Source organism: Perissodus microlepis, chromosome 22, assembly GCF_051167445.1.
Source record: "Perissodus microlepis isolate ML-2025 ecotype Zambia chromosome 22, ASM5116744v1, whole genome shotgun sequence".
NCBI classification, from domain to species: domain Eukaryota; kingdom Metazoa; phylum Chordata; class Actinopteri; order Cichliformes; family Cichlidae; genus Perissodus; species Perissodus microlepis.
Window position 1 is genome coordinate 413854 of NC_140481.1, and position 22461 is coordinate 436314.

Below are 22461 nucleotides of genomic sequence, written 5' to 3' on the forward strand. Positions count from 1 at the left end.
TGTTTTTATGTATATGTGTTTTTAATATGAATGGTTTAGTGGCATTTTCTGGGCACACAAATTAAGAGAAAGGAGAAAAGCTTTATCACTCCAGGAGAATGGTTCACCTCCACAGACACAAAAACACAAGTCTTGCCCTATCAGAAGGTTTTTTTGTAATTCTGTAAAGGGTGTAGTGACCTCCAGGCAGTGGTGACGGGACTGTCACTATAGTACATCTGTCCAATGGGACATAGCACAGCTGCAAGGTTGTACTGCCCTAATGTGGACCCAGACTGTCAGCGGTCCAGGAACTGGCTAGTTCAGTAGTTTGGTGTTCCTCATGCTTGTGTGAGTCATTACATTTGTTTACTACACTGATAGTCAGCAGGTAATGAACTAAAGTTACAAAGGTAACATTGCTGCCTTTGTCATCAGGTGGATGACTTTAACTCATGTCAGTAACTTTGAAGCTGTTTACTAGATTGGAGAGCTGAACGTAGGCCATCACATGATAGTTACAGTGTAGCCTTCAAATCCAAAACAAGACTGGGTTTATGCAAGATCTTGGGCACAGGGAGACTTACCCACTTTATGTACTGGCAGTGGTGTTCATCCAGGAAGTCATGGACCTCCAGTTACCGTCTTGACTTCTCTTTGGCTAACAGCTGTTTCCTTTTGTTATTAACTTCCACAGACTGCAATTATTCCCAGTACTCCAACTCCAAAGCTAAATCATCACAACTGCACCAAACTGTAACCTAGATGTGACCCTAAAGCTTTGAAGTTAAAACACAGTTTGAATAAATGTGACAAAAAAAGTTTCCTCACTTCAGTGATTAAACAAGATAACCAAATACTTAACAGCATATGTTTGGAACTAGGACTGTGGCATAATCTCGAGGTTCTTTCTTTATTTCTAGGAAAGCTGATACTTTCCAGCTAAAATTAAGGCTCGCTGCTCGGCACAATCACAAATGTGCCAGGAAGTATGTACATCTGAGTGTGCGCAGCCTGTCCCAGCTGCAACTGGGGAAGAAGCTTGGAAAGGTCTTCCTACACTCACTCAGGGTGTTTGGCTGAGCACTTCTTAAGAACGGTGCAACCTGCTCATGAATAGGTAGAATCCCTGGGAGTGTTTTTACTTTTCTTTGCTTATGTGATCTAATTAAAGATGTACCGCTGGGGGCGCAGAGAAGTTCTGAGGAGTTGAGGTTAATAACTTCTGCATAGGCAGTTTTCAGAATTTGGGTAAAAGCTGTTTTCTGGCAAACTGTCACAGCTACTGACCGCCTGCATGACAGACAAACAGGGAACGTCTGCAGCCACACAAAACCAGCATAACTAGGACTGTTAACCTGTGGAAAACATGGCTGTGAAATATGGGCAGTTCTTGACGACCCCGATGAAACCCACAGGCTGAAACATGTTGGTGAAGTAATAAAGCTGATCTTTATACCAAGTGTTGCTTGAGCTTTGAACTCAGACCGCTCTTCTTGTCCATGCTCTTTGGGAGAAGGTGAAGCTGTGCAGGAAAACCTTCATTCTGTCATTAGACACGAGTGCTGACTTCCTGCTGTTTATAGCAAAGTAAGAGGATGAATTTCTGTATGAACACTCAAAGTTAGCTTTCTACATTTAGTCTCTAATCGATGTATTTAAAAAAATTGAATTTCAATGATATATTTATTTTCTATCAATAGATTAACTGCTGTTTTAGTTCACATGTTAGTTATTTAGCCTCCTTTATTCGCTCCATGATTCTTCTGGGGTCTAAATTATGATATACTCAAAAAGTGCTTTCCCACAGCAATATTCAGATTTGAAATACATTCATGGTAAAACAATGAAAATGAAAGGTTGATCATAAAAATTATTTTAAATTCAGAGTTTTTAAAAGGCCAGAACAGAAGACAATATTTTTGGAATAAGAGCAACAGATCAAATGCAGATGCTTCCACTATGCTCAAAACACCTGGAGCCAGACAGGACTGGTACTTATACAGTGTATAACGCCATTACATAATATAAAGTTCATATTTTTGACTATAATATTATAACTAATGAAACAGCAGCTTTTTTCCTACAGCAGTCCACACAGCTACTGCGAAGGCTTCAGTTATTCTGCTGTTTGCATCTCTTGCAGCAATTTCAGTTGATCCTCAACAGTTTTCAGTTCCTGCTCCAAAGCAGACGCCTGCACACACAGAGTAAAACATATGAAAATACAGAGACAGATACAGTGCTAGTATGAACTCACAAAGTGAATGTTCTCTGCACAATGATACAACAACAACTGATGACACCATTAGCATTTACATGCGTTTCCTTGCTTTCACTGTGCAAAATCTCACAGGATTGCATAACCACAGCAGGAAGCCACATATTAGCTTAAGATGACTGTGCATTTTAAAATTGAGTGTGGCCTAGGCTTAGGAGGAGATCCACCGTGTATGTGTGGCGGGGTGTGGCTCAGTTGCAGGGGAGGGGTGGAGGAGTGGTGTCAGGGGAGGTTGACGTGCACCTGATCTCCATCAGTGAACCAGCCTCCCCTGTAAGGATGGTGCCTGGACCGGAGGGGAGAGGTGTGTATGTCGGTGTGTGCAGAGCAGAGGAATACCTGCTTGTGCTTTGTGAATGAGGAAAAACATCTAAGAAATCAAAGGTACCAGAATGTGCAAAGCTGGTGTCCTCATTCTGTCACAGTGGTGCTGAAACCCAGCCGCAGCACGACGGAACCACAACCAGCCCAACCAACTGAGATGCTGGCCCAGATGATGGCTAAGATCATGGCTAGAGAGAGCAGAAGGAGCAAGCGGCAGTGTTTCACCACCAGCGGGAGAAGCTACGGGGCCAGTCTTAGTCCTGGACAAAAATACTGGAGAACCTGGGAGCTGCCTGGTTACCCGTTGAGGCCTGCATCGTAGAGCTGGTGGTGCAGTTCATCGCGGGGCTTTCCGCCGCGGAGTGGGTCTGCACCACCCAACCAGTCTGGATGCGGCTGTTGGTTTGGCCGTGAACAACTTCTTCCACTTTCTCCCTTTGATTTACTGTTTGGGAGAAAGCTGTGGGAGGCGTTGACAGGATTCAAGAAAACTGGTCTAAGCCCACACAAAAATTTAGATGTGTGTGAAGTTGGACGGAGGGAGGTACAGTATCTGAGGAACCACTTGGGGGGCGGGCACAGGTGGATAAAACGGCAGCCATCGCATCCTGCCCACGGCCTAAGACCGAAACAGAGCTGAGGCGGTTCTTGGGGCTGGCTGGCTACAACCGCCAGACTGACTGACCTCATCCGAAAGGGTACCTAATGGACGGAGCAGTGCCAGGCGGTGTTTATTGCAGGTAAAGAAGGGTCTCTGTGGGAAACCCCTGCTCTATACGCCCAGCCTTTTTCTACCTTTTGTTCTGCAGACTGATGGCTCAAAAAGGGGCTTGGGGGCTGTTTTGTCCTAGCAGGTAAGGGGGGGGTGTGGCTCAGCTGCAGGGGGCAGGTGGAGCAGTGGGTTCATAGTGTGGTGTCATACGCACCTGATCTCCAACACCAAACCACGCCTCCCCTTTAAGGACGGTGCTGGGACAGGAGGGTGGAGGTGTATGCAGGGCAGCTGAACAGGTGCTCGTGCTTTGAAGAAGGAAACAAATAAAAAGCACCAGAATGTGCAAAGCTGGTGTGTGGCTCCTCATTCTGCCACAGCAGGATTCGAGGTTTTTGTGTGGAAAGAGTGGAAGAATGTACGTATATGTACGAGGGTTTCATATAATCTCCTATTTTAAATTGTAATTTTTATTTATCAGCAACATGTCAGTATCAGTCTTTGAAATGTTCAGTGCACCACTCTACAACCATCTGTTGGTTAGAGAGCGACATAACAGCAGTGCCATTCCCTGAGCTTTGATTCTCTCTCTCCAAAACATAAAGCTGACTCAGATACAGTGAAGCAGTTACAAACAAAGCTGCTGCAGGTCTCCTTCACCTTACTGTCCATCTGCTCCCGGACATGAGAAGGAACCTTGGTGAGGTAGCTTGGAGACTGGACTCTGGCAAGGACTTGATCCAGCTTTGGGACGAGCCTGTCTCTGCGCTGAGAGAGCTGCACGATCTGTTTCTCAATGTTCATTCCACTCTGAGAGACACAACACAGTACGTTAGACATGACCAGCATCCTCATCACCACTGCAAAAACATCCAACAGGAACAGGATGGGATTCTCATCACAATGCAAACATGACGTGAACAATGTGTGCTTCTCTGAAGAGTTATTAGATTTGCTTAAGCAAAGGTCACATGACATTTAATATTCGTTGATTACGTGCATGCATTTATTTATACACAACTCTCATAAGGTCCCGCCACAGCATTTCAATGGCGTTCAGGTCCACACCGTGACTGGGATATTGCAGCACCTTGACTGTGTTTGGGTACATTGTCCCGATGCATGACTCCAGTTTTGGCTGTGGGACAGATGCCCTCACCTCTGACTCGTCTGTGTACAGAGGAGCTCATGGTCTTCAGTGGTTTCACCTGAAAGCTCTGCTGATGATCTAAGAAGCTTGGAGAGAAAAACGACTGGACTTCTCTAAGTTTCTTGAAGACGTTTTACCTGTCGTCTGAGAAGCTTCTTCAGCTCTAAGGCCAAAGGTGGCGGGTCCCAGATATTAATATTATAATCTGTACTGTGTAAGAGGGTAGTTGACCCACTACTGATCATGTGCCTATTCACACAAGATGTTGATCTCCTTGGCTCATGGTGTTCGTGCCAGCAAACTGCCAAAACTGCACACTTGGCGATGATCAACCAATCACGTTATTAGCGTAACCTGACTGCTCCTTACTTATTAAATCCTGCGCATTACAGATTGGGTTCATATCTTAGAGTAAATAATTTCATTCACAGTATGTCAGATGATAATCCCAATGCTGACAGACTAAACTGTCAGTCAGTCCAACACACAAAGTTAATTCATTAACAATGAAGTTCATTGCTTCGTGCAGAAGAAGCCCGATACATACTTGAAAGTGAAGATGTAGCTGACATGTGTGGTCCACCACACCAACGAGGCTTGTTTTGGGTGGAGAAGTGGAGTGTACAGGCGGGGGGATACTGCCTCTGTCAGAACAGCAGATGTGAAGGTCGGAGATTCTGCTTAAAGTCCTAATCGCTGACCCGAAGCGAAGGAGGACCTCGGCCTGGCTGGGCGAACACACTGCCCACACTGAAACCATCAAGATTTAAATAAATTAAAGCATTAAATCATTTTTATTCTTTTCTTAAAGAATAAAGGTCCTGCCACAGCTGAGTGTGGCTCTCAAGGAGCTTTCAGAAGACTTTCAGAGTTTTGGCTACTTTGTTACACATATTCAGGCCAGTGCTCATACCTGACCATTTTCAAAGGAATGTTTTATGTTTGTTTGTTGAACCTCTGACCTCTGAATAATTCACACATTTAAAAAAAAGAAGAAGAAAAGTGAAGAACCAGTGTTGTGTCTACACATAACAGGCAACTTAGCAAAGAACCAATTTTAAGTGAAGCCTTTGGCACTTTGTTACAAGTGTCAAAAACACAGTTTGTTCCCATTTTTGAATACCAAGAAAAATACCAAAGATACCAGTTTGACAAGCATTAAATAGTATTTTTACACAAACAAGATGATTCCAAAAAAGCTGTAAGTTAAAAATTTGGCATATGTTAGTGTGCAAAACATACTGCACTAGCAAAGAGCTGAAACAAAACCTGAAAAATCAGCTATTTACTGGTCCATCTACTGTCAGAAATGGTCTCAGTGGAAGTGCAGCTGTCAAGAAGCCATTCTTAATGAAGCCGAAAAAAAACAAACTGAGGCATGAAAATTATGCAAGACGTGCACTGATGATCAAAACGTGTCTGATGGAGAGAAATCCAAATCTGAAACTTTTGGTTCAAATCATTGAATTGTTCAGAGGACATCAGGTAGAGGTGAACAGTGCGTGTCTACAGCCATCTGTAAAACATGGCCCTCGACCTCTGGGGCTGCGTTTCAGCCAGTGGTGTGGACACCAACATTAATGGAATTGTAAAGGCAGAAAAGTACCATCAGAGTTTGATCTACCGTACAATATCATCCTGAAAGTATCTAATTGGCAAGAGCTTCATTTCAGCCTGACAGTGATCCCCAAAAGACTGGTGAGGCAGTGAAAGTCTAACAAATAAGAAAAAAAAAGGGAATACAATCGGACACCATCGGTCGTGGACTAGCCTCCTCAGATCCCAAAGCAGTGTGGGATCATCCTGACAGATAACAGAACAAGAGGCAGAAATATCCAAGGAAAAATTCTGAATGTCCTCCAAGAAGCCTGGAGAACTATTCCTGAAGATACTTTTAAAGAGACCCGTCTCAGAGAGCTCAGGCTGTGAAGAATAAAGCTGGTCCTATGGGAAAACGGGAAATGGGTGCAGCGATTTTTTTTTTTAAATATCTGCAAACCTTTAACTTCTGTGCTGTATCTCCATAAAGTCAGAGTTTGTGCAATATTAAAAAGAAAAAAACCGCTGCACCCATTTCCCATTTTCCTGGCAAAAAGTGAAGAAATCACGGGTGACTCGAGACTTTTGCATAGTAATAAAACTTAACTTTGTTGCTATATTTGCTTTCAAGCATTTGCCAGTGGAAGAGTCTGTGTGATAATGGTTATGCCTTCTTGTGCTGACTTACTGTCAGGTTTTGCTTTGGTTATGCCACACTGTGCTCGTAAAGAACGGGCCACTCGGATCACTTCCTGTACCAGCAGGAAATCTCTTTCCTCTTCGGCAAAATGCCAGTGTGCCTGTGAGAATGGAAAGGACCGGGAGGTTAGAAAACTAACACGTCAGCTGAAGTCCACGGACAGTGTTGTATAGAGTCTTTTAATAACTCTGGGCCAGTTTTCAGTCCTGGACTAGGAAAGCATCTCAGTGTCCAGGTTAGTGTGGAGAAAACCCTCGGTAAAAATTAAAAGTGTAGATGAAGCTTGTTATTCTGGCTGAATCATGTGACCTTAGTTATGCCACAGTAGAGCATTTTTCTCTCTTTTATCACCATGCATTCATTTGCAGCTGCTGGATGTTACTAAGTTTGCACCTTCTCTTTCCCCCGGTTTGTGCTTCCTCCTCTTTGGCTCTTTCTCTCTGCAGGCATGTCTGACTCCACTGATTTGCGTTTGCTCGTCCCACAAATAGGTTTTTTATCGTTTGCTTTGTGTAAGTTTTCATCTTTTCTTTTTCAGGTCATGTTGTAGGACTGTCTTGGTTGACACGCCTCTGCAACATTCACTCTCCTCAGGCTTTGGGAGGGCCTGTGCCAGGGCACTGGAGGTGTGAGCCTGTCTTTTCATTGTGGTTGTGGAATGCTGGACCAACTCTTCCTCCTCGCATGGATATTCGAGGTTTCATGGGAGTTTGCCGAACTAGTTTACATGTGCTTTGTGGATTTGGAGAAGGCATTCAACCGCATCCCTCTGGGTATCCTGTGGGGAATTGCTGGGGAATTGGGAAATACGTTGTATTGGGCTTATCCAGGCTCTGTACAAGTGTTGCTAGAGCTTGGTCCACATTGTTGGTAATAAATCAGATTTATTCTTTCTGTTCATCATTTTTATTTGCTGAATTTTTCTTCTCAGAGTTTGCAGCTGAAATCGAAGCAGCTTGGCTGAAAATTAGCTACAAGTCCAAGACCATGGTCCTTAGTCAGAGAAGGGTGGAGTGCTCAACGATTTAAGTAAGGAGAGCAGGAGTGACAGTGCACTCTGAACTGGTCTGTTGTATTGTGGTGACACACTCACATTCAGAAAGAGCCAAATGTGAAAGCAAAGGTGTTGCTGGTCCATCTACATTCATACCCTCACCTATGATCAGGAGCTTTGGGTAATGACCAAAATAATGAGATGAGAGCAATCCTGGGTTCAGCCTTAAGGAGAGGGTGAGGATCTTGGTGAGGGGCTCAGAGTCGAGCTGCTCCTCTTCCAAATCCAAAAGAGCCAGATGAAGTATTTGGCCACACCAGGCTTGGGTGAGGTGTTCTGGGAGGAGGCTCAGTAGCTAATTAGATTAGTGCCAGAAGAGGGATGGACAGACATTTAAGACTTCAGGAGTAATTACTGGTGAACTCTCTTTCCCAAACGTTCAGAGTTTATTTCCTGCTATAAATATAAGATCATCTAATCTATGTTATTGTGGGGAGTTGATCTTACAGCCTTGAGATTATGGCTGTTGTCAGCTGGACCTTATTTACTGTCCCTCAGTCTGTGGGCGTACAAACTGGGCAGTGTGATCAATATTATCTGCTTCTCCAGTGATATTTGTCACTGAAATATTATTAAAATCTTGAATTACAGTATAATGACAGTAAATGTCTCTGGGTGAAGCTCACCTAATAAGCAACAACAGTCGCGTTCTGTTTCCTTCTGCTTGCTGTGAGTTTTAGTGTCTCAAGTTTGCCTGAACATGGTTTGGATCCGTCTCTGCTCCTCATCTCTGACAGGAGAGAGGTTTCTGCCAAGCTTGTACTTGGTTTACTCCGACTGGAATAATTTGAGATTGGTAGAAATTTGGAATTTTCCCAAATCCAGATATCAATGCACATTAGCAGGGTTTTTTTTAGCGTTATTTAAGACAAGAAGGTGCTTTCCTGGGGGGCTACAAACACTTGAAAACCTCAGAAAGCCCTACCAACTGAGCGGAGCGGGGGTACGGCTGTAAACACAGGCCGGTTTGTGCAGCAGCTTCGGGTGCAAACGGCTGAAGTCTCTGCCACAGCTCCTCAGTGATGAACGGCATGAAGGGGGAGAGCAGGGCCAAGGACACAGACACACAGTGATAGAGAACAGCGATGGCCGCCTGCCTCGCGTCATCACTGTGCTCTGCGTCGGTTGTGAGGACGACTTCCTGGTCCCGCTGGGTCAGCAGAGGCTTTATATACTCCTGCAAATACACACAGAGCAAAGTGACAGCAGCTCATTCAGTGCTGGGCTAACTGCTGGCTTAGCGCTAACACTTTAGTCTTAATTAGGTTAATCTCTTTGCATTAAGCTTTGAGCCTCCACGTTTCCATGGAGAAACCAGATAAATATATCACCTTGTGTTTTTTTAGACAGAACAGTAAGAAGATCAGTGGAGATACAAAGGAAACCAGTAACCCTCCTATCTGGTCTGTTGGGATGATCACAGTCTACGCATGTCCTGGGACAGTTGTGCTCCTCACCATGTAAATGTCACACAGGCTGTGGACCCAGAAGGAGTACAGGGCAGACGTGACGGTGTGGAGCTCATAAGCTTCAAAGGCCTGCTCACACTGCCCAACCGTGCTGTGTAGTCTGGAGCAGATCCAGCGGTCCATGCTGCTCAGAGGAGCTGTCTGCAGAGAGGCAAACACTGTGAAAGAGGCGCCTCCAGTGTACACAGTCAAGTTTATGATGCCAGATTAGAAGAAGATGATAAAAGTAAACATTTTTCAGTGGAATTCAGATGTCTTTTCCTCCGCGTTGTCAAACAGTGTGTGAAACAGGCACAAACAGACATGTCAGATTTCCCACACCTCAAACCTCTGAGAGACTGCACAGCTGTTTGTAAAGTGGGAGTGTTCCTGTCAGCGTGTCATGCTCTGACTACGTCCACACTGGCCCGGATGGATTTGAAAACGGCGTTTTCGTCTGAAAACACTCTGCGTCCAGCTAGCGTTTTCAGCCGTTTTCACAGAGTTGTGCGTCCACATTGAAACGGCCCAAAACGCTTGCGTGCAGTCCTGCGCAAAAACGAGTGAGAACTAAAGAATTTGAAGAAAAGCTATCTGATATTCATCTTTTTTTAGGGCTGTCAAAATTGAAAGCAATCAAAACAGCTGCTGTATAATGCCCTCCGCTATCTTTGTTGAATTGGTCACATGACTGCATCACATGACCAACATGCGTCATCGTTTTAGAAAGTCTGCGTTTTCGAGTGTCCACACTGCGCCGGGGCAGCTGCGTTTTGAAATGTGTGCGTTTTCGAGAGCGTTTTCCTTCAGCGTCTCAGTGTGGACGGGAGACCAAAACGTAGAGAAAACTACGAGTTTTCAAACGCATTAGTGTGGACGTAGCCTCAGTGTCCACGCCGTTAAAACAAAGTTGAGCTGTCAGGATGTATTTTGATATTTGAGAAGAACTGTAGTTCATTTTAACCTGGTGTATTTCCCTCTGTTGTGAAGAAAAACAACGAGTTTCCTCCAGCTTTGGATCCGACTCAACGAAAAAAAACAAAAAAGATCTTTTAGGATCAGCAGATAGCTAATTGAGTCAGAGAGCTCCATGGTAACTGGTCAGCTGACCTGATCACTCTGTGCGAGTCAGCCAGTGCTGTTGTATTCGTCTGCTTTTATGTTTTGACAGGACCGTGGAGACGCCCGGGACTCCAGCCCAGGCCTCTGCAGTTGTTCTTGGACGTATCAGGTTCCTGCTCAGTGACAAACTGTTCTTTTCCCTGAGTGCAGACGTGGACGTCGTGTAAACTTTAAATATTCCTGTCGCTCTCAGAAAGACAATGCCGTGTTTATAAGGGACAAACTTCTTTCCCTTGCTATAGAGAACCTCTGACAGTCTTTGTACAAAAACACTTTCCTCTCTTTTTACACTTTTTCACACACACACACACACACACACACACACGCTTAGCCTTTTTCAAACAACTACAAGTCTATAAGGTAAGAAGAAGCGCTCCAAATGTCCGTCTAACATCGTTCTTGCTGTACCTTTGCTATAGTTTCCAGTGTTGCTCCGTTCTCACTCAGCACTCCCAATGTGAACCTTAAGGTCTGCCACATCTTATTACAGAAGTGTCTGCAGCTCAGAACCTGAGCGACAGACAGACTGATGTCTTCTCCTGACAACAGGCAAAAGTGAAAATGTTACACACAGTAAAAAGACAAAGAAGCAGCCCACCGGTCTAACATGGATCACTTGTTTGATTGTTCTGCTCCCCAGCAGTTAGTTACTAGTTAGGAACCTCTGACTGTGATGAAAGATGAGATGTTATCACCCTGATAACATCTCATAAGCTACTTGAAGGTACCTGAGATGGTTTTAACCTTCTGTGTTGCAATGACGGCTGGCTTTTATGTGAAACAGGGATCAATAATATGTTATGCAGTCACTTTTAACTCTAGTGAACATATGCATCACATCTTCTTTCCCGTGACGCTGTCTTCCACATTCATTCGCTCTGACAAATTGTTTCCCGTCAGAGGAGGGACTCACTCACCCTGCATTTTGTGAGAGCAAAGGGCAAAGCGCAGAGCATCAGTCCCACACTCTGGGATCCCCACGGGGAAGTCCTTCCTCTGTGGGGAAGCAGATGTAGCAGACAGATAAGAGTGGGAACAAAGAGAAAGAACGAGTCGGGAGGGAGGGGAGCTGACCTGTGCTTCCATGGCAACCAGCTGCTCCCTCGGATCCAGGTTCCCCTCCTTCACTTTTCCTTGAAGTCTCTAAGAGGACGGAGGAAACCACGGGAAGACTTTCACAACACATCGTTTAAGGTGAAGAACAGACGGCTGTCTCTGTGCCGCGGTGACAGCTGTACAGCTTACAACTCTGCTATGCATCTTCTCAGCAACTCAGAGGTTTGCGAGATAAAATAAAAATGCAATCTTTCGCCAGCTGTTGTTAGCTCTCTACACCGCGCTGTAGCAGTAAAGACAAATCAATAACTGCTTTTCTTTAAGACGTCTAGAATGAGCAAAAAAAGTGAATAAATGTAACCATTTCCTTAAAACAGAGCGTAAAAACAACAAAACAGACGCTAACATGATGTTTCTGACACTAGTTTAAAGATGCCGAGGCGCTTCACTGAGTGAGACGGATGTCAGACAGTCGTTACGGCCTTATTACCTCCAAAGAGACTCCGTGTATAACGTCTAAGGGGTCGATGACATTTCCCAGAGATTTACTCATTTTTCTGCCATATTTATCTCTCACTAGTGAATGAAACAGGACCTAAGAGACAGGAAGGAAACGGGATGAGAGACAAAAATAAAATAACAGGATACGCTGAGGCTGTAGTCCATTTTCTCATTATTATAAGTAACCTGTTTAAAGGGTAGCTGCCCGGTCAGCTCTGTTCCAAGCATCACCATCCTGGCAACCCAGAAAAAGATGAGGTCACTGCCCGTCTCCAGGACAGAGTTAGGGTAAAACTGCTGCAGGTCAGCGGTCTGTGGAAAGAGTGGGTGGGTTAGGGATGAGGGTTGCTTCTTTTTACATTCAGTCAGAGGAAGTCCAGTACCTGATCTGGCCAGCCAAGCATGGCAAAGGGAAAGAGCGCAGAGGAAAACCATGTATCCAAGACATCTGGGTCTGAAACAGGGAACAATGTAGCTGAACTCTGACACACCTCACATCCTTTTAGTTTATCTCAACATCAACAGTCCAGCTCAGTAAACCACTAACTGGACTCATTACACTGAATTCTAATGTGACACATTTGGGTTTTTTCTTGATTTCTTAGTTTTGGGGATTTTTGTCACACGTTTCAGATCAAACACAGTTTTATATTAGACAAAAATAAGTAAACTTAAAAAAAAGACTTTTTAAATTTATTACAGGAAAAAAAAAAGCTATCCAAACCCAGCTGTTCAATTAAGAAATGCAGACAAAGTGAAGTAAGCCAGAAGATGTCAAAAACCAGCACACTGGGATCCAATCACTGACATCTGTGACTCTGACACGAGTACAGAGGATTTACCAGGTGAGAGCCATCAGTCATCCACACATGGAGAAAACAGTGCGAACCTTCACAGGAGCGACCAGTCTGACAAAATTACTCAAAGAGTGCACCGACGACTCATCCGGGAGGTCACAGAAGAACCTACAACAACATCAAAAGAAGACCTCGGTCGTCTCAGTTAAGGTCAGAGCTCGTGATTCAACAACCTGAATGAGAGCAGGCAAACATGGCCTCCATGGGAGAGATCGAGGAGGAAACCACTGCTGACAAGAACAGGAAGGGTCGCCTCACAAAAACACCCTCAATGTAGCCGACTTAAAAGAACTCTACAAAGAAGATTGGCTCAGTGTGAAAGACTCATTAGCAACACAACACTCAAGTTCTTACAGCGAGGGTGGCAGCAGGTTTCAGGCTCCAAACGCCTGCTGCCACCAGGTTATCTTAGCCTGACATAAAACCTGTTTGACAACCTGAAACGTGTGACAGACACGCACCAAAAAAACCTACCAAACAATCAAGTAGGCAACTAATACTTTTACGCAGCAGTGTGTAATAATCATGAACATGTTCAGACCCGTATCGTGTCTCATTAGATCAGCGAATCCTTGTCCTCGTCATTTAGCCGGCTGTAGCACAGTCATTAGTGGTTTACAGAAAAAACAACAGCAACAAATAACTAGAAAAAGTTGCATTTCCTGCAAAAATGCAGTGTAAATGCCATGTAGTGGAATCTGAAAACAGCAGAACTATCTGCTGAAAAGAGGTGAAGAAGCTGAAATATGTGTTGAAAAGAGTTAAAAAAGTTGAAGTGTTAACTGAAACTTTTTATGTCATAAGCGGGATTCGAACCCTGGCCTCCCGCTCTGAGAACGGCTGCTCATCTCATGTGACAACAATGTGTAGATAACAATGTGGTAACAATGTGTAGATACAGCAGCAGGTTAAAGGTCAGGAGGGAGGTGAGTCACCCCGAGTCAATGTGACGGCATCTGGCTTCAATCCATATTTGACAGCAGCTCTCTGACGGGCCTCGTCCTCGCTGCGTCCCCAAACCCAGTGCTCCTACACGCACGTGCGCGCACACACACACACACACACACACACACACACACACACACACACACACACACAGGAACAGACTGACACTGGTGTACAATGTAGGCATTATCAGATAATTCACAAAATAATCTACAAACTCTGTGCAGTCCTTTTGGTTCCTCTGCATGAAACTGTCAATCACAGGCAACACAAGCGTGCTATTTTTGGAAGTTTCCCCACACACTAACCTCTTCTTGTCCCTCATAATTCGGAAGCATCACTTTGTAGGCAGGGATCTGATGACCCCACCAGAGCTGCCTGGATATGCACCAGTCACTGCACAGCAAACAGAGGCACATTGTTCACAACCCACATGTTCTGTGACAAGAGCTGCATTATTGTGAGAGTGGTGTCATTTCACACATGTCACTGACGACACACGCTGCCACACAACCTGATGTTGGACAGCCAGTTCTTCCACGTCTTTGTGTAGTACTCAGGAATGATTTCCAGCCGTCTTTCCTCGACAGCCTGACCGGGAAAGACCACACCTCTGTGACGATAGTGACCCGGGAACTTTTTCACAAATTTTACTTTTGAAAGCAAGTCATGGAATCGATACAGCTGTAAACTGACCTGCACAGCTTTTTTTGCCATTACATCACACCGGACAAACCATTGGTTTCTTAGAAGAGGTTCAATTATGTCTCCTGAGCGGCTAAAACAGAGAGGAGAGTGGGAAAAAGAATCAGGAAAGAGAAACCACAAAGAAGAACATCTGCAAATGAGCAGGAAAAATAAATAATAATCAGCCCCATCTTATCTTAATGACCTTGTAGTACCATATCACCCTATTAGAGCACTTCGCTCTCACACTGCAGGCCTACTTGTTGTTCCTAGAGTATTTAAAGTAGAATGGGAGGCAGAGCCTTCAGTTTTCAGGCCCCTCTTCTGTGGAACCAGCTTCCAGTTTGGATTCAGGAGACAGAAACTATCTCTACTGTCAAGATCAGGCTTCAAACTTTCCTTTTTGCTAAAGCATATAGTTAGGGCTGGACCAGGTGACCCTGAATCCTCCCTTAGTTATGCTGCAATAGACGTAGGCTGCCGGGGATTCCCATGATGCATTGAGTTTTTCCTTTCCAGTCACCTTTCTCACTCACTATGTATTAATAGACCTCTCTGCATTGAATCATATCTGTTATTAATCTCTGTCTCTCTTCCACAGCATGTCTTTTATCCTGTCTTCCTTCTCTCACCCCAACCAATCACAGCAGATGGCCCCGCCCCTCCCTGAGCCTGCTTCTGCCGGAGGTTTCTTCCTGTTAAAAGGGAGTTTTTCCTTCCCACTGTCGCCAAAGTGCTGCTCATAGGGGGTCATATGATTGTTGGGTTTTTCTCTGCATGTAGTATTGTAGGGTCGACCTTACAATATAAAACACCTTGAGGTGACTGTATAAATAAAACTGAAGACTATTTGTACATGGAAACAAGCGAAGCATTCAAAAATCTGGTGATGGATATAAAGTAAAGAGGCAGACAGCTGCGCTCTTCACTTGTTTAAACAATTAAACAATTTATTCTGAAGAGGACTGAATGTTTTTCTTGGCTGATCGAGTTGATCGAGCAAAGCTATAGACAGGTGACAGGTTAAAGGAAAGAAAGGCATAAAAAGAACTACTTCAGTGCACATTGGCATTATTTCAAGTCATGGGAAAGCTGTGGAAGCGCTCCTTTAAAAAAATTAAACAAATTCTCTGATTTGGTGTTTTGATGATGGTGATGAAGAGTAGTGGCTATTACACTGGTCCAAAATCCCTGATAGGCGAGATCTGGTGACTATATTGACAAGAGGTGGGACCTTCAGGCCTCGAGGGCCGGTGTCCTGCAGGTTTAGATCTCACCCTGGGTCAACAAACCTGAATCACATAATTAATTCATTACCAGGCCTCTGGAGACCTTCAGGACATGTTGAGGAGGTCATTTAAATCAGCTGTGTTGGATCAAGGACACATCTAAACCTGCAGGACACGAGGCCTGGAGTTGGACACCCCTGATGTAGACCATTACAATTTCCACTGTTTACTCTGCATCAAGTCCTGCAGTGCCCCCTGCTGTCCTATGGATGAATTAACTGTGATCATAAGGTTCTCATATAGACAGCTTTGTACTGATTTGGGGTCCGGGACCACGTGAGAGACTGAGGGCTAATAAGCTTCATATAAAGAGATCAGGATATATTCGTGCGCCCCTCACAGCAGTCCCAGCTTCTCATGTGGCTTTGTGGGAAATTAATTACTGACCTCTGCTCCGAGGGGACGAGTGAAGCTAACCCACGACGGCAAAATTCCCCAAAAGCAAAACCGAGCCCTCTGAGCTGGTCACTGCGAGGGATCAAGCATTCAGGCTTTCCCTTTAATCGATGCACCAACACAAAAACCAGTTCAAACTCTGTACTGTGGTGTCAGCTGGCACAAAACGCTCTAATGGAAAGAATCTGCACACAACACGGTCCATCCAGTTCCTTTAGAGCAAACACTCAGACGTTGAGCGTGCATGCGCTGCTGTACCTGCAGACGGGTAAACTCATGGCATGATCTTTTCTTCCTCTGAACAGTCTTTTCTCAACCAGAGCATCCACAACGAGCTGTCTGGCATCAAAACGCTTCACTCCCTTCACAAAGAAAAAGAACAGTGAAACCCAAAGACACACCAAACCGCACCAACAACACACAACACACTCACACATGTATACAAACAGGTAACACAGCACCTCCAGCCACTGTCCACAGGACCCTGTCATCGTCCCATCGCCAGCAATCACAGTCAGGCGTGGAAGTGAGTGTCTCTGTGAGAGGACAAAGTCTGTGTGGTCATGAGCAGGAGTCACCTTCACTGCACCTGCAAAAGACAAACAGGAAGTGGGCGGATACCACGGGTCAGAGGGCCGAACACATCCACAGGAACAGTGTCACGTCAGGTGTCAGGTGTGGTCGTCACCAGTTCCAAGCTCCACGTCCACCATAGAATCCGTGATGATGGGTAACAGTCTGTTGGTGAAAGGATGTCTGCAGTGCTTCCCATGAACAGTCTGGAAGAAGCAAAGACACGCTCTGTTAAACAAGCGTCACGCTGCTCACGTGGTTTCCACTCTTCCAGCCTGCAGTTCATTCATTTGGCCTCCAGGCTTCCTGATGCTGTAGTGCAGGGGTGTCCAACCCCAGGCCTCGAGGGCCGGTGTCCTGCAGGTTTAGATCTCACCCTGGGTCAACACACCTGAATCACACGATTAGTTCATTACCAGGCCTCTGGAGAACTTCAGGACATGTTGAGGAGGTCATTTAAATCAGCTGTGTTGGCTCAAGGACACATCTCAACCTGCAGGACACCGGCCCTCGAGGCCTGGACATTCCCACCCCTGATGTAGTGTCTCACCGTTGTGTTACGGCGCTTGCTAACGGCGCTTGCTAACGGCGCTTGCTAACGGCGCTTGCTAACGGCCCTTTTAAAGTGTTTTCTGTGAACAGTCGTCGTGTTTTCAGCTCACTAATGTTACAATACACTGAGCGGTGTAGGAGAGCTGTACTGTTTATTGTCGCTTGTCCTGAAATATTGTCAAACACTCCCACTGAGACACTCCCAGAGTATCTAACATAAACAACTGGCCTGGTATCGAGGATCATCAGGGTGAACAGCTATGGCCACGTCTCCCAGCATAGTCTCTGGACGGGTGGTGGACACCACCACCTCGGTGTCTAAAATACAGAGAAGAGGATCAATGTACAAAATATAGGACACACCATGTCCCAGGATGGTCCCGGACACGCACCGTGGCCTTCTACGGGGTACGCAAAGCTCAGCATCGATCCAAACTCCACCTTGTGTTCATAGCCAGGAACAGACAGCATGGTCCGGCCGGAGAGCTCCTTCGAGTCCACCTGATGATGAGTTCAGGTGATATTATATCAGAGGGACACTCTGCTCTGTGGCTCATCTAAAAAACGTACAGCGAGTGCTCATGTGAGCTTCACCTGCATCAGGTCACATTATCAGACTGTAGCATTAGACATGCAAACACATGCTGAAGGTGTTATTGTTCACGTGGAGGCAAAGAGCAGGTTTTGTACTGTTTTCAGCACACAGATGGTCTCTGAGTAGAGTTCTTCCCATAACCTTTAGTTTTAGATATGACGACATTAACGTCCACGTGCTAAGGAACACCAAGCAAAATCAAACCTTGTACACGTTCTTATATAAAAAAGCCACTTATATACAAGTGTCTGTGAAGGTTCTCAGTCATCCAGGTCATCGTAGTCAAAGGAGCTTGCGAAGAAAAGCGTCTGGACTTCTTTAAGAAGTCCAGACGCTTTTCTTCGCAAGCTCCTTTGACCACTTATATACAAGTTGTTAATCAATCTGAAAGCTGTCTGGATCCCTGGATACGAGTAAGTTTAGGTTGGGGAGAAGACACATTACTGTCTCTATTATTCTGTCCACTTGTTGTATTTGCTATCCATTTATGTGAAGCTGTCTCACCTCTATGTCAGAGATGGCAGATTCCAGGGCACAGCTCCAGCTGACCAAACCCTCTGAGCGATAAATTAGACCAGAGTCACACAGTCGGACAAACGCTGCAGTTACAGCTCTGCTAAAACCCTGAAATCAAATCACAAAAGCAGGATAAACAGTTGAAGGTGCTTTCCCCCATTCACCACTGCAGCTTTACAGCTCAACTTCAGTGTTTCACTCTGCAATTCTTACGGCACTTTCATTTTCCTGGAGAGAGGCCACAGGCTGGTGCGATTTCTCGTTTAGACGAGCCTGCGTGTGCCGTGGTGAGGAGGCAGAGATGGCTACAAATAAATAAATCTGCCTTACTGGAAACAGGGACGCTAGGAATGACTTATCACCTCTACCCATCGTGTATATGTGGTGTATGTGCTTACATCGCACCACAGTTTCATATTCGTCTCTCTTTGTACCGCTGCTGCAGTTATTTGTACAGTTTCATAAATCAGCTCGTTAGGATGGTTGAGATTATCTTCCTGGGGTGGCTTCATACATAAAACTCCATCAACACATTGAATCGTAGAGTAAGGAACCAGAGCAGGAACATGTGTGACTCGACTCTTACTGGGTCCATAGTGAAACAGGCTCTGCTCCAGTCCAGAGAAGCTCCGAGCTTCCTCAGCTGGTGGTAGATCTCGTCTCCTTTCCTGCAACAGAGGCTCAAAACTCAGCAAACACCGCGCAGGCCACACAGCAGATGTGCTCAGGAGTCCAGATGTGAAGACTCACTCGTTCTTCCACTTCCACACCTCGTCCAGAAACTCGTCCCTCGTAAAGTCTCGTCTGTGCTTCCCTGTTTGCCTCAGCAGTCTCCTCTCCACCACCGTCTAAAGCACGAGCACATCGACACTCTCAGCACTGAGCATGTGCCACAATGATGATATAAATGAGTGATTTTTAGCAGTTTCCATATTTTGATGTTACTCTGAGAGACACCTGAGAACATGTGAGCCAAACCGTCATTACGCGTACCTGCGTTGCGATACCTGCATGGTCACATCCAGGCACCCACAGCACTCTGCAGCCCTGCATCCGTCTCCTGATGGATACAAACCATCAACACGTGAGCTCAGAGAACAAAGACAACATGCTGCTCTGCTGTTGATAGTTACCATCGAACCAGCGCATCCTCTACAGCTACTGTCAGAGCGTGGCCCAGGTGCAGAGTACCAGTCACGTTTGGTGGAGGAATACACAGAGAGAAGGTCTGATCCACAGCGTGGGGCAGCCGTTCCTGAGAGCAGGAAGGGAAACATTACTCGCGTGCATGTGTGCACACTCGCTCTACAGAACAACTTTTTCCTTTGCTGTAATCAAATATATCGTAGTACTGTTGCTCGTGCTGTAGTAACGTATACTTTCTAATTATTGAAAATATTGACTTGACTTCTAAACCCAAATAAAACAAAAAACATGTTCAGATTCAAATGAAACCGAACATTAAGGTGGACTTTTGAGACTGAGTGAAGTCTCTTTTGCTCCTCGTCGTGCCACCTTTACCTGGATAACTTGAATACAATCAGATCACTCTGACCAAGTCTGAGGTGGTCAGGCTTGCAGTGTGATCACATCTCAGGAAGACGCACTTTTCTGTTGTTACAATCACAATGATTGTCTGAAGGCCCAGAAAAATGCACAACAGATTTATTTTCCCAAACAGATCGTTATGTCTTTTACCATACCACATGATTGTCATATTTTATTCGACCTTTATTATTATTATTTATTTATTTTAAGTTATTGCAATTAGAACGGACAGGACCGAGGGACGGGAAAGATGAGGGACAGAGAAGTTGGGGAGAAGAGGAGGAAAAACTCGAGATGAAGAGGGAGAAAAAAAAACACTGAAAATCTGCTTCATCACCTGCTGAGAGAAAAACAAAAACAACACAGGAGGAAATCACAGCAACCTGCCTTCTCCTGTCAAAGGAACAGAAGAAGCAAAGCAATATTTTTTCTACAATAAAAATAATTATTGTAGAAAAAACAAACTGCTTTACAGCAAATAAAGAGAGCACTGCTGGCAGGACAAGGTCAGAAAGTACATAAAGTTCACTTTTGATGCCTGAAAATATGACCAAAGTAGAAGTAATTGTATGTTCTGAAAACTGTCTGTGACAAATACAAATGTATGTTTTCTGACCAGTGCTCTCAATCAGTTCATCCATTTTCTGCAAGTATTTATTTGCTATTATTAGCATTAGTATTAAAGCTTAGCTGATTAGCCACTTACTCAGTTTGTTTCATAGAAACTGCAAAAAAAAACTGCGTTAAAGTGAATTCATTTCTAACTGCAACAGTAATAATTTAACAAGTTCACATGTTTACATGTTGCTCAGGACTGAAGAATCCCTCTTTCTCCCACCACTGATACCAGCTGGACTCCACATACTCCGGACTGTAACAAGACGGGAACGGTAAGCTAGTGTCTGTAGGGAAAAAGAAAAAGGACTTTCAGAGCCTGTGAGGAGAAGAGACAGCCGAGCCAACAGAGGTTACAGGAGAGTCACCTTTCCTTGCCCCAGGAGGTGTAGCAGCAGTGTAAGCAATCTTCTGCTTCTCACTCCACTTTACTGCTTTACCTTCAGCACTCTGCAAACAGAAACATCAGAGCGTGTCTGACTGGCAGCTTCAGCTATCGAATTTATTCTCTCATAACTATATTTATGACATCATGGAGTGCATTAGCACAGCACTGAACAAGTCACAAGTCAACACGGTTGAAACACAAAATGTGTAAAGCAATTGTCCCCTAAACCCAATAACTGGTAGTGCTACCCTCAAGACGTCCAATCAAGTGTTTGAGTTAACAGCCAATGACTCTTTCACATCACTGTGGAGGAATTTTAGCCCACTCTGCTTTGCATGATTGTTTCCATTCAGACACATTGGACAGATTTTCCAGCATGAACAGCCACTGATTTTCACAGATGGCTGTGTAGGTTTGAATAACTTTAATAAATGAAAGCATCATTTAAAGACATAAAGACCTGGATGGCCGCTAACTTTCTGCTTCTTCATTCAGATCAAACTGAGGTTATTGTACTCGGCCCTGAAAAGCTTAGAAATATGGTATCTAACCAGATTCATACTCTGGATGGCATTACCTTGGCCTCCAGTAACGCTGTGAGGAACCTTGGAGTCATGTTTGACCAGGACATGTCCTTCAACGCACATATTAAACAAATATGTAAGACTGCTTTCTTCCATTTGTGCAACATCTCTAAAGTTAGAAATATCCTGTCTCAGAGTGACGCTGAAAAACTAGTTCATGCATTTATTACTTCCAGGCTGGACGACTGTAATTCATTATTATCAGGAAGTCCTAAAAACTCCCTGAAAAGCCTTCAGCTAATCCAAAATGCTGCAGCAAGAGTCCTGACAGGGACTAGAAAGAGAGAGCAGATTTCTCCTGTTTTGGCTTCCTGTTAAATCCAGAATTCAAAATCCTGCTCCTCACATACAAGGTCTTAAATAATCAGGCCCCATCTTATCTTAATGACCTTGTAGTACCATATCACCCTATTAGAGCACTTCGCTCTCACACTGCAGGCCTACTTGTTGTTCCTAGAGTATTTAAAAGTAGAATGGGAGGCAGAGGTAACTAATGAGTGCAGCATTAAACTATTACATTATTATTGTTATTATCAATACAACGATGCCAGTATAGCTGTAAAAATACACACAAACGCACTAGTACTCTTTCCTTGGGGGATTTGGCAGAGAGCTTTAGCCTTAGTGCTTTGCCTCCCTCTAACTTACACCATGCTGACTCGATAGGATGCCCTCCTCCCGCACTCGTCTGCGCCTCTGCTTCTCGGCGTGGGGCCGTGCAGTGAAGTTTGTGTGAGAAGCTTTAGGTGGGGTGCTGGAACAGAGTCTGGCTGCCCTCCTCAGACTCGGACCAGGACCTGTCCTCCACATCCTCGGTAACTTTACACGCTAGAATGCCCACGCATGCCAGCCACAGCCGTGTAACGTCACTACGTTGTCCCTGCCAACCTGAGGAGAGACGTTTGTATGGAAGCTTTACACAAAATTAAATCCGTGACAAAACGATGTCCAGTATGGTTTGGTGCTGTTTGTTGACGGGCTATTATATCTTCACGGACAACAGGAAACGCACTTGGTCCGTCTGGAAATATCTTCCCCACAGCGTTTCAA

At 44.8% G+C, this 22461-nt stretch overlaps 1 protein-coding gene across 1 annotated transcript; it reads right to left on the reverse strand.

The window, feature by feature from the left end:
- Positions 1 to 1839: 1839 nt before the first annotated feature.
- Positions 1840 to 22434, reverse strand: vars2 (valyl-tRNA synthetase 2, mitochondrial). Its single transcript, XM_084918580.1, has 29 exons — positions 22060 to 22434; positions 20808 to 20889; positions 20626 to 20726; positions 19410 to 19531; positions 19270 to 19336; positions 19027 to 19124; positions 18863 to 18944; positions 18265 to 18384; positions 17558 to 17666; positions 17395 to 17483; positions 16729 to 16819; positions 16502 to 16629; positions 16299 to 16402; positions 14365 to 14446; positions 14183 to 14259; positions 13977 to 14064; positions 13659 to 13752; positions 12250 to 12320; positions 12053 to 12178; positions 11856 to 11960; positions 11384 to 11452; positions 11227 to 11305; positions 10718 to 10848; positions 9197 to 9349; positions 8665 to 8916; positions 6674 to 6785; positions 4994 to 5196; positions 3957 to 4106; positions 1840 to 2176 (listed from the first exon to the last, which is right to left on the reverse strand). Exons 1-29 carry the CDS (start codon positions 22219 to 22221, stop codon positions 2099 to 2101), a joined length of 3225 nt encoding a protein of 1074 aa, XP_084774706.1. The 5' UTR covers positions 22222 to 22434; the 3' UTR covers positions 1840 to 2098.
- Positions 22435 to 22461: the final 27 nt, after the last annotated feature.